The 12,281-nt window shown below is 43.1% G+C and overlaps 1 protein-coding gene across 1 annotated transcript in view; it reads right to left on the bottom strand.

Moving 5' to 3' along the window:
• The window catches only part of KCNJ3 (potassium inwardly rectifying channel subfamily J member 3), a 143,215-nt gene extending 131,588 nt beyond the window's left edge, over positions 1–11,627 (bottom strand). The window contains exons 1-2 of the mRNA XM_056861048.1: positions 10,941–11,627; positions 3,496–3,712 (exon numbers count right to left, since the gene is read on the bottom strand). Coding sequence (XP_056717026.1) covers positions 3,496–3,712; positions 10,941–11,627 — 904 coding nt within the window. The remainder of the gene's footprint in view (positions 1–3,495; positions 3,713–10,940) is intronic.
• Positions 11,628–12,281: the final 654 nt, after the last annotated feature.

The raw sequence follows: 12,281 nt of genomic DNA, 5'->3' as shown, positions 1-12,281 counted from the left end.
ATCTTGGACTTCACAAAAGAGGTAGCAATGTATACAAAGATTTTTGGATATGAAAGAAGTTATCCAAAACTAGTATCCATGTGAAAAAATATTTCTTGACATACATTTGTAAGTGCTACAATTGTGGGCAAATTTTTTAAAATGTTAGCACTGGAAATATTGCATAAGCCAGCACAACAGCACATTCAGGTCCATTACCCAGTCTGTGAAGACCCATACGACAACTGTGCTGCCATAGATCCACAAGATAATGTGTAAACCAGAATAGACATTGTGTAAACCAGACAGTAACTGGTATTGTTTCTTCCCTTAGCCATGCACAACTTTGCTGAAACAAAGGGGAGGGCTCTGGCTCAGTGGTTGAGCATCAGCTCAGCATGAGAACATCCCTGGTTCGATCCCTGACATCTCCAGTTAAAAGGATCAGGTAGTAGGTAATGTGAAAGATCTCTACCTGAGACTCTTAGTGTCAAATTTGTGACCATTAGTTCCATGCACATGGTATGTATCCTTAAAGTGAATTTCAAAAACAGGACAGACCAGGAGAGTGCTGAGATACCACTATAACCACTGGCCAACTCTCACCATTTCCTAGGTTTGGCCCAGCCCAGGGGCATTGTTAGAGGAGGCCCAGGGGGCAGAAATTTCTGGGGAGCCCCTCTCTAAATCCCCCATGGCCCTATCTCCATAGATAGTGGCAACTGAGGCCCCTCCCTGTGATGTCTTTGACTCATCCCTATGATGTCATAGCATTGCCCCTGGCCCAGCCCACCCACCCCCGGAAACTGGAAAGCCCCTGACTTGATGGACCAATGGTTTGATTCATTCTAATGTAGCTTCATATGTTCAATATACAATATAGCATAGGAATCAGATGTAAGTTTCTTATGCATAAAATCAATTTCCCTGCTTTTATCTTTGTCCCCTTACAGCATCATCCTCCCTCCTCCTAGTATCTACCTAGTATCTGCACTGAACTTTAATTAGCCTTCTCCAATTGCTAATAATCAAACTCAATAATCTTCTCTCTGAGCTCTAGTTCCTTCATCTTCATTTCCACCCTAATTAGAGTTCTTCAGACCTACAATTGCACCTCTGTCTGCATGGTTTATATTCTGTTTTTTATTGCCTAGATTTGATTTTATGTTTGTTTGATTTTTAAAAATTTTTATCTTGTATGATTTTTCGAACCATCTCCTGGTCTTCGAAGTAGCAGCATATAAATGTTTTAAAGATATGTTTACAAAATTGTGTGTGTAAAATGTATGTTTTCATCGGATTCCTGCCTGCAAATCAAAGCATTCTTCACTTATTATCAGCTGTTACTTTTAACATTAATAACACCTGAAGTTTAGCAAGTTCACAGGGGAGAATTCAAAAATGGAAACACAGAACAAAAAGCAGCCTGACCCATCAAAACAAGTAGTGCTAGCACAGCTGAGATAATCCTGAGAATGTGACAGATACCTCGCAAAAACAATCAGGCATATTGGTGATGCCTATCCTGCATGCCAGTATAAATATATATATATATATGACATCGGTATTGGTATTATGTAAAAAAAATGTTTGAGGGTAGGGGAATGACTTCTCCAGTAATAACTTCAGAGTTGACTTCCCTGTGCTGCACTAGGGTTCTGGGACAGTTGCATTTTGTATTGTCTGTGTATCATTATCTCACACAGTCCCCAACATGGAGACTGTAAGGGGAGGCTGGAGGTTGCAGATTTACATCTTCAAGGAATGTTGAAAAAAATTAAGATTATAACTATGGCTGTACAGCAGAAATGTCTTTAAGTTCTTACATTTATTTTGTATGAAAGACTTCATGTACGAGAACTACGGAATTTGGTACTGAGTATAGAGGATAATCATAGCATTTATATAATTTATCTGAGTGCTCAAAGTACTTCACTGGTATAATTTCATTAACCATGATAAAAGTGGTGTAGGCATCACAAAGGGGAAATTGAGTTATGTGATATCAGGTTGGCTGCATGTTAGGCTCTACATACAATCATTGTTGCTTTGAATCTTTAATGTAAGGGGACAGCCCTTCATCTTTTTTGGGGGAGCTGGCAATCCAAAAGGTATGTTATAGCCTGGCCTCAGGGTGCCTAGCTTAATTTAGAAAAATGTAAATACACCAGGGGTAAGTATCAGATCTAGTGTGATAATGCAAAAAGGGACTATCAGTTATTATTTGCTAGAGTGGCAGATAATTCTTTTTGAAAAATACATTACAGGGGGAAGTGTCAGTTTTTGTTTGGCATACAGCGGTTATCCAAATGTGTATGCACAAACTCACAAGAAAACTGTAGATATGTGCTAAAGACACGTGTACCACTGTAACTGTTGTAGTGGTGCATGCTATGCATGAGTAAAAGAAACTGTCCCCACCAACTCCAAACCTCATCAGCCACCACTGACTTGGCAGGGGATGGGGGTGCAGAGACATGCAGATTATAATATATGGATACATTGAGCTGCTAACCAGTGCAATGTAGGTTCTACATAGTCTATCCCATCCCTTGTATTTGCCTGTTTCTACCAAACACATCCATTTGCTCCATTTCATATGAATATTATATCCATCGAGAGTTTTTGCTGCAGAAGGCCCAACATCTCAATGGAATATGCAACATTACCAATGCAGTGGAATTCATTTCTAAGCAAGAATTTTTTTCCAATGAAATTCTTTCCAACTCAGTTTAATGGTGTATATGGTGTATAATGACAAATTTGAAAATAAAAAATAAAAAATGTTGGTAATTTCCTTTAAGAATATATTATATTTATCCCACTTATCAGCAGAAAAGTAGATAAGTTACAATTAAGTAAATGAAGTATTTGAGAGGCAGTCTCTCCACAATTACAATCCAACTGCCAACTGGGCTTTGTAAGGTATGATTCTGATGGTATTTATGACTTTTGGAGCACTTGCTGTGAAGGAACACATTTAAAAAAGGATGCCACTGGAATTACAAGAATTGCAGGTATTTTTTCCATGCAGGTATTTTTTCCATGAAGGATTCATCAATCAGGATCCAGCAGCAAGCATATAAAAAGATACTACATCCAGGCAGACAAAGTTAAACTGCACAACTCAGTTTCCCTGATATAACCAACTGTGTGTAAACACCACAAGAAAACACCCACACCGGTAAGAGAGGCAGGAAAGGCAATACAAGCTGAATACAAACACAAGGCAAGTTGCTATGAAGCAATACTACCCCAACCCACAGAAAATACACTGTCATCTCATTAGGCTGCTTTCACATAAAACAGGTAAATCTGTGAAATATGTGCCTAATATATTTAAAACATTCAGTTGTTAGTTCACCTTGATGAAGTCCATAATAATCACCTGCAGCACTGAGCATCAGAAATAATGTCTTGGTTTATTTGGGGGATGGGTTGGAGGCGAATAAGACTTGAAATGGTGGGGGGTGGACTACAACACAGTTTGGTAAGCTTTGAGATCACAGTACTCACCAGTGGTTTCCACGATGCCCTCTAGGATGACAACTATCTCAAACTGTTCAGTTTTCATGCTTCGTTGAGAAAGGTCATAGAAGGGACTTTTGGAATCGATCACATGGCAAATTGTAAGTGGTGAAACAAGGAAAAGTTGGTCTGCTCCAGTACTAAAACCTACATCCAGTTCAAGTTGATCGAGAGGAAGAAATTCACCCTCAGGTGTTTGGCGAGACTACATAAAACATCAAGAGAGAGAAGGGAGGGGAAAATCAGCAACCAGTTCAGTGATTCTCAAGTCAGTCTGACAGCAAGTCACATCCTTGCCAACACTTTGCGCCATCAATCATCTGACACAAAATCCAAACAAATGATTATGCAGCTATGTTTTAAAAGGAAGAAGGGAGGGCAGAAGCCAAACATTACAGAACATACATGAATTATTTATAAATACATCTTACTACAATTAAAGCTCACTGGCTCATAAGACGTGAAAAACTGCTTGTCAGAAAAATGTGGCTGCTAAAACAAGCAACAGAGACAGCATACATCCAATTCTGTCCTGCCAGCAGGGCAGGGGTCATCAACACATGAAGCTGCCTTACATGAGCCCGGTACACAGTACAGTGAATGCCCATACATTTTTAATGTACACATGTAAACCTGTTTGTAAGAAAGAGCCAATATACGTTCACTTTAGAAATAAAGTGGTGGACCAGTAACAGAATAAACGAGGGGTTCAGCTGCACATGGGTTGAATGTAATGTAAAAATTATACAGGTAAAAACAATGTACGTGGATTGTATGTGCATTCACCATAACATTAATACAGGGCTACAGAGTCAGACAAATGGCATATCAAGCTCAGTACTGTCCACTCTGGCAAAAGTGCTTTAGGATCTCAGGTCGTGGTTTTTCACATCACCTGCTGCTTGATCCTTTTACCTCGATATGCTGGAGATTGAACTTGGGATCTTCTGCATGTGCTCTAGATGTTCTATAACTTGAGCCAAAGCCTCTCCCTACACTGTAAGGAAAATGAGGGCCCTCTAGGGCACAATACTTGTCTAAGATCACATTGTTTAATTCATGAACAGCCTTGACATCTATTTGTTTTCAAACTATGCAAACGGCTATGCTTGAAGGACCCTATCTATACGCAGTGACCAGTTGCTCAGTGTCTATGTACTTGTGGAGGTTCAGAGTTGGAAGATCTGTGCCATTATTTGTTGGCTTGCCCACTATACTTTGCACCAAGGCAAAAGTTTTTAGAGACAATTCTGGCCAATCTGGTTCAATGACCTGTGAGAGAGAAAGGCTTGTCTCTCCTTGCAGATACTTATTTCAAATGAACAATTTTACTTAGTTCTGAACCAGGCCACAACCTGAGACTATTCCATACGTTCTGAACATACAGAATTTCTTGTATAAGAAATTGTATTGCAAACGATTTGGAAATAGATACTTTAAAGAATTCCATTGCTAATATCTAAGCATTTAATATATCAGACCATATAATGCGGACTTAGGTCTTTCTCTGTTTATATATTAAAAACTTAACATTTAGCTTTGAAATTATATGCCGTTAGCATCAAGGAAAACCTTGGATGACATATATCAGGTTTCAATAAGACAAGGAATTAAATTTCACTAGGTTATATCAGTGGCCATGTTTTTGTAACTAAGCCATTCTATTACACAACCATGAGTTTTTATATAAATATTTTAAACATGATGTGTTCCTTAAAATACATCTGTGCATACCATGCAACTCCGGACATCTGTAGCATTTTGTTTAAGTGATACTGATTACCTACAGGGAATCTGCATATAATCAGAAAACAAATATAGAATGGCCTAAACACTGACAGATGACAAGGTCAAAAGCTAAGCAAAACTCACAGTGGGGAAAGGAAATAGGCTGCTAAAGATGGCACAGATCCAGTAACCTGTCAGAGGAACATTCGGGCAGAAGTGGGTTTCTGCTGTTTTCCCCTTCCTCCAGAGTCCCTTCTTACTCTAGGAAAGGTGATTACCAGAGTCACAGAATTTGCATGGACTAGGACAGCCAACATGGTATAGTCGTTAAAGTGTCAGACTAAGATCTGGGAAACCCAGATTGAAATCCCCACTCTGCCATGGAAACTGGGTGACCTTGGGCCAATCACACACTCTCAGCCTCAACCCTGGCAAGTATTTGAATGGGAAACCTCCTAGAAATACCAGGAGTGTGATGTGGAGGCAGGCAGTAGCAAACTACCGCCAAACATCTCTTGCCTTGAAAACCCTATGGGGTCACCATAAGTCAGCTATGACTTGACAAAAAAAAAGGAGCCATACTAAGGAGAGGGAACCGGGTAAAATTGCCCCTTCTCCATCTTCCGTCAGGATGTTGGAACTCATGAGAGAGAGAAGGAGCAATTCACACACACACGCACACACACACACTGTAGTTCCCTCATCAACACAGACCATGTGGCTCCTGCTAAGTTGAGATTTCTTGTGTTCAACCCATATCAGGAATGATTCACACTGGTTCTCTCCCTCCTGCCCTTTTAATTTATATTATTTTTTATTCAGAACACCATACATGGTTGTCCCATTTTGTTCTCAGGACCCAGATTAGGCTGAGAGATGGTGATTTGCATAAAGATACCCAGTGCACAGTGAACTAAGTGGGTAGCAGAACCCAAATTTCTTTGTCCACTGACCAATACTCTTATTATATTACACTTGCCATCTTGATGCATCCTTGGCCTTTCAATTTTCATTCATTCCAATGTCTATTAGTGACTAGTAGTAATAGTAAAAGTAATCCCAGTATCCAGAAACAGCTGCAAACCATCCTTGCAACTTTGCTGGACATATAACGCCATTATATCTTAACAAGCTGCAGTGTACATAGACATTGTTAATTAGGCAGATGGATTTGTCCAAACATACTGCCAAGCATGAAATCTGGAAGTGCCGTTCTAAATAATTTTCTTCAGTTAATCAAACACATGTATTTCAGCTCCTATCATTTTGGGGAGAATTGTGTTCCATTAGTTTGTTACTGAATACTTTCCATACTCCATCTTCGGGCTTAGAATATTCAGTCATCTCTCATGCTACCAAAATGGGGACAATCTACAAAGACTTCTCCAAGTTCCATTGGCATGAACAAGAACTGATGAGATATACCATGCTCCTTTAATTTCAGGGCTTGTGTAAGAAAACTCTATAGCTGTGCCCAAGATACCCAAGATTTTTTTACTTTTCTGACTGGTGGGCGAACTTTTTTTTAAAAAAAGTATAGTAAATAAAACTACCACAGTCCTTCCTATCTGCCATTTACCTCTCTGCTCCCAGCCTGAGAATTACTTTTTTTTCCAGTGCATTCACCGTAGCATCTAACTTCATAAATTATATCACTAGCATCAAAGTGAAATTCACTATTAAGGATTTCTGACCCTTACTTTAAGTATAAGTTAACCGCTTTGATAATGTTGTTTATATGTTAAAGACATTAATCCCCTTATCTTATATCTTTTAAATCCAAAGTTTTTCAATAGAAAATTGTTTTCAATAGACATATCCCTCTGATCTTTGTATTTTATTTAGAAGGAATAAATCTGATTTTGTAACAGATTGTGATCAGGTTTTTTGTTGGATCTAGACTGTGTTTTAAAGCATATCCTACATTTTACTGAAATTTCCTGCAGTGCTTTTTAAGAAAACCCTTTCCTCTCCCCACATTCTCTTACTTCCCAAAAAAAAGCAACCAAATGGTACAGTTTTTTTCTCAATACCCTGCTTTTCAGCTTTCCCATATATTAAGAATCTGAATTGAGAGACACAGTATACACTCCTACGACCATATTATGTAACAAGTTGGGAGTGTTTTAAAAAAGCAGTAATGCATTTATGTAAAAACAGGGCAAAAGGCAATACTCTTTGATGTTTTGGGTCAAAAGTCCTTTATATATCAGTATAAAAATAAAAATAGATAGTTAAATATATAAAATAACGTACCCATCAGACACTGAACGCTACACAAACTGTGCAACTGAGTGGAAGAGAGGAGCAATACCCTATTATAAAGTTGAGCACGTATTTTAAACTGCTGTCATTTCTGAAAGCAATTAGCTGTCTCAAATCATATGCAGAGACCCCTCAATGTTATAAATAGGGGCAACTTTTCATCAACCAGTGCAGTAACTGGTATACAATGCAAATCTGATCTCACGGGGAAAAAATCAATTTAAATTCAAGTTTGGGCTAAGTTTCACAGTCTGTTCTTTATTATAGGTTATTGCAGCCTAAGGACAAAAGTCTGCTATGTGGTAGCCGTGATGCCCTCTACAGACTAGACAAACATCAACCAGGGTATCTCACATGTAATTCATTTTACCATTTTCAATTACTGATCAAAAATAAATTACCTCTTTACACAGAAATTGAAAAGTGGGAACTACCATGCATATTACTGTATTACTGGGACCTACACATTTCAAATTGTTCTAAGTGTGTCCTCTGGAAGAAAGAGAACCCATGTCTTAACATTTATTGTCTGTCACAGTTTATCATCTCTGGCAAGGCCAACTTCTCATTAAGTTTTACTTGGTGATTACAAACTTCCTTAATTTTTCACAATTAACTTTTCACTCTTTCGTGTATTAATCAGTTGGGAACTGGAAGCGTCCCTTGAGCTTCATCTGTGGCTCCCTTGGCTGAACGAGCATTCATAGGCTATGTTAGTTATATAAACTGCTAACTTCTGGTCTTAATGTTACATCTGTCTTCACGCTATGAAGCTATATCATGCTTAGAGGTCACATCAACACACTAAAATGTATTAACTAGTAATAACTAGTGAACAATGCTGGCAGCAATGGGTGAACCCACTTGAACCCATTTGGAACTATGCATGCAAATAGATCACTATGGGCAGCCGTGTTAGTCTGTCACTAGCAATAGAAAAGAGCAAGAGTCCAGTAGCACCTTAAAGACTAACAAAATTTCTGGCAGGGTATGAGCTGTCGTGAGCCACAGCTCACTTCTTCAGATACGCATGCAAAGTATGCATATATGTGACACTGAAGACACTGAGCTCCATATCCTCAGAAACCAAGGCTGAAAGGAATTTAAACTCCAAGGGATTTCCAAGAAGGAAGTAAATTCTACTACTTTGTCATTTGACTTACTTAACATGTTTTGCCGCTACAGTGAAAATTACATCTGCAGCAATGTAACTGTCACCATAGTTGGACCAAACCAGTTTTCAAACCATGACAGCAAATTATGCTTTGGTGCTGGGTATGGGCTGGCAGAAATGCCAGATCCAATGTAACATTGACCAGTTAGATGTAAAGCTCAAAGGAAGGGGATAATAAGGAGAGCGGTGGGAGCATATAAACCCTCTGGGTGCTCCTGATGGTTAGGAGACCATGCAGAGTTACACCTGCATTAACCCAAGAGGGCACAAACAGTCTATATTCACCGTTATGTAACAATGTACAGTTCTGATGGTATTTTAATTAGGTTGTTTTTAAGCTTACTGCTGTAACCATACAGTTGGGCTCTCAAGATGAGTGATGTGAATTTATACAGCACTTTTAGAGCACTGAAAGAATTTCATGTCAATTTAAGCAACTAATTATGTACATGATTGCAGCCCTTATGAATATCTTTTCTTAGGACCTGGACCAAATTTAAGTTTAATCAAATGCACTTGAGTAGTCTTAAAAGGGTAGTCAATTGATATTCAAAAATCCCCCCCTTTCCGATGGGGAACGTCTGGCCCGGAGGCCGTATGCGGCCCCCGAGGACATTTTCAGTGGCCCTCAGGAGCTCCAGGGCCCAGCCGCTGTGCACAGCACAGCGCGGCCCTCCCCGAGGGTGTTCCTGGGGCCGCGGCGCCCTTTGGACCTACTCTTGTTGACTGTTGGTCGGCAAGAGGAGGGGGGAGGGACAGGGACGCTTCCCCCAAGGCTGCCCCCTACAGTCGCGGCATGCAGGAATGCCGGGGCACACTGTAAGCCCCTCTCGCCGCCTGTCAAGCGGTCGCCCGGGGCTGCGTGTGCTGTCGTGTTTGTTGGAGGTGGCGGGGAGCCTGGGGCCCAGTTGCGTGGGGCCAGCATGTGCAGATGTGTGTGTGTGGGAAGGAAGGCTTTTCTCTCTTCCTCTTTCTGTCACTCTTTCTCCCCCTCTCTCCCTCGTCTCTTTTTTTGTCTGTCTCCTTCCGTCCTTTTCTCCCCCTCCATTTCTCTGTTTTCCTTCCTTCCTCCTCTCCTTCCCTGAGGATAGGCTGCGGGCTGAGCCCCCCTGGCACCTCGTTTGCTCGGGGCCCACTGCTGGCTGCCCTCCCGCCTGAAAGGGGGGAGGGAGGAGGGAGCGGGGGGTGCCCTCCAGGCCTTCTCTGCGTGGCCTCCCCGGTGGTTGCCAATCTCCAGGTGGTGGCTGGAGACCTGGCAACCCTAGCCTCTCCCCCCCCCCGTGAGATGTACACCTGGTTATGGCCCCCAAATGATGTTATAAATGAGCAAATGGCCCTTGGCAGGAAAAAGGTTCCCCACCCCTACCTTAGATGGTATATTTTTATTTATTTATTTAAAATACTTATATACCCACCTTTCTCCCAGGCATCCCAGGAACAAAGACAGGTAACAACAATGTAAAAACAATATAAAACAATTTAATAAAACAAACATTAAAACAACATATTAAACATTACACACAACACATTATAATGATACCATCACTGCACACAAACCACACTCCTGAAGTTAGGCCTCCAACAAACTCGAAGAAATACCCTCATGATATGGGGGAGGGGGTTATGACTTGTTCAAAGGATTGGTCTGAAAAGGTGTTTTGTTCTTTTAGCAACAGCAGATATAATCAATTCACTGTATTACAAATGCACAAACATATATTGATCTGCAGTAGGAACAGATAACAAAAAATAGGAACAGATGGTTTAGTGGGTTTAAGGATTTAAAAAAAAGAGTCAATGTCTGCCAGCGAAATATTTCAGACAGCTGAAAAGAACAGGGAGGGGAGAAGAAAACCTAAACATAAAGGCTGGAAGGGAGCTTAATGTGAATTCTAGCTTGAGAAGCTGGGGGCGGGGGGAAGAGAAAAGCAAAAGGAAGTTAGAACTGGGATTTAAAATCAGATAATCCATACTCATGCTTCTAAGTGCTATATCAAGGAGAACAGGATAGTAATTATACATCCTGGAGACAACAGGAGTAGATATAGACAGATAAGAACTCATGGGGAATTCCCAAGCAAATGCACTGGAAGTTGAAAAAGTCATACGAGGGAAGGTACCAGGCAGAGAATGAGTTGAGGGAGATGCGACAAGTAGACTAGAAAAAAGAGAAGAGACAGAGATGAATGAATTTGAGAGAAAGATGCAACCTAGAGGAATGTGCAGATCCAATTAGTTTAGAGGGCTAGAACTTTAACTAACTTACTTTGAGGAGTTTGCAGCGGATCTGTGCAGAGACCATGTGGCTGTTGCGGAGGTTGCCCACTCTGAACATGAGTGTGAGTCTGCCATCCCTCATGGAGATAACAGCATGTTCACTGAACATGAGCGTCTCTGCCCGTTTCTTAGGTTGTGACATCTTGATGAACATGCAGCCAATGAGAAACGCATCCACAATGGAGCCCAGGATGGACTGGAACAGGAAGAGGATGATGCCCTCCGGGCACTTGTCCGTGATGTATCGGTAGCCATAACCAATGGTAGCCTCTGTCTCGATGAAGAACAGGAAGGCGGAGGGGAAGTTGTAGACATTGGCCACACACGGCGTGTAGTTATCGTCGTGGGATCTGTTCAGGTCACCCCGTATGTAGGCAATGACCCACCACATGGAGGCCATAAAAAGCCAGGCCACGGTGTAGGTGAGGATGAAGATGAACAGGTTCCAGCGCCACTTGAGGTCCACCAAGGTGGTGAACAGGTCCGACAGGTAGCGGCTGGTCTCGCTGCCCAGGTTGCCGTGCTGCACGTTGCACCGGCCATTCTTGTCCACGAAGCGCTGCCGCTTCTTCCTGTGGGCCGGCGCCTGCTGCTGCTGCTGCTGGAAGTCCGAGCCGCTGGAGGAGGTGGTCACGACCTGGTAGTCGTCCCCGAATTTCCTTCGGAGGGCAGACATAATACGGAGGGGCTAGCCAGAGCCGCCGGCCTGCGGGGTGAAAGGGGGGCGGGCCTTGGACACCCTCCCTCTCTTCGGCCCTCCCACCCCTCCCCCTCCTCTGCGTCCCTGTCTCCCCGCCCCCCGCCTCTCCCCCCGCTCGCTTCTAAGCCACCCCCTTGGCTCTTTGGGGACCCCCCCCCCGCCTCTCTTTCCCCGCTCAAAACCGAAAGCCCCAGCGGAGCGGCCGCATCGTGGCTCGGCCCCGTCCGGCCACAGCTCGGTCCGCGCCTCAAGCCGGGAAGTTCAGGGCAAGGGGCGCGGGAGGGGAGGCTGGACCCGCCGCGCAAAAAGGCGCCGCCGACAGTCAGACGGGCGGCCGCTCTCTGGCGCCGCTTCCCCGCCTCTCCTGGGCGGCCAGCCGCAAAGGCATGGCCCGGCGGAGCCCCGCGCCCCTCCCCTCGCCGGGACCCCCCCCCCAAAAAAAAACCAAACCCTTTCCCCGCGCCGCCCTCAGCCGCCACCGCCTCCGCTGTCCTGGGAGCGCAGGGGGCGAGGAGGAGAAGGCGCGGGCCCGGAGCCCGGCGGGTGCCTGAGCTGCGCCTCGAGGGGGTCCTCCGTGGGCGTGCGGCCCCTGGCCGGGGGGGGGGTCGCGCGCGCTGCCCGGGTCCCTGC

Source organism: Euleptes europaea, chromosome 15 (assembly GCF_029931775.1).
Source record: "Euleptes europaea isolate rEulEur1 chromosome 15, rEulEur1.hap1, whole genome shotgun sequence".
NCBI classification, from domain to species: Eukaryota; Metazoa; Chordata; class Lepidosauria; order Squamata; family Sphaerodactylidae; genus Euleptes; species Euleptes europaea.
Note: the sequence above shows the minus strand (reverse complement) of the source record. Positions and strands in the feature narration are given on the sequence as shown.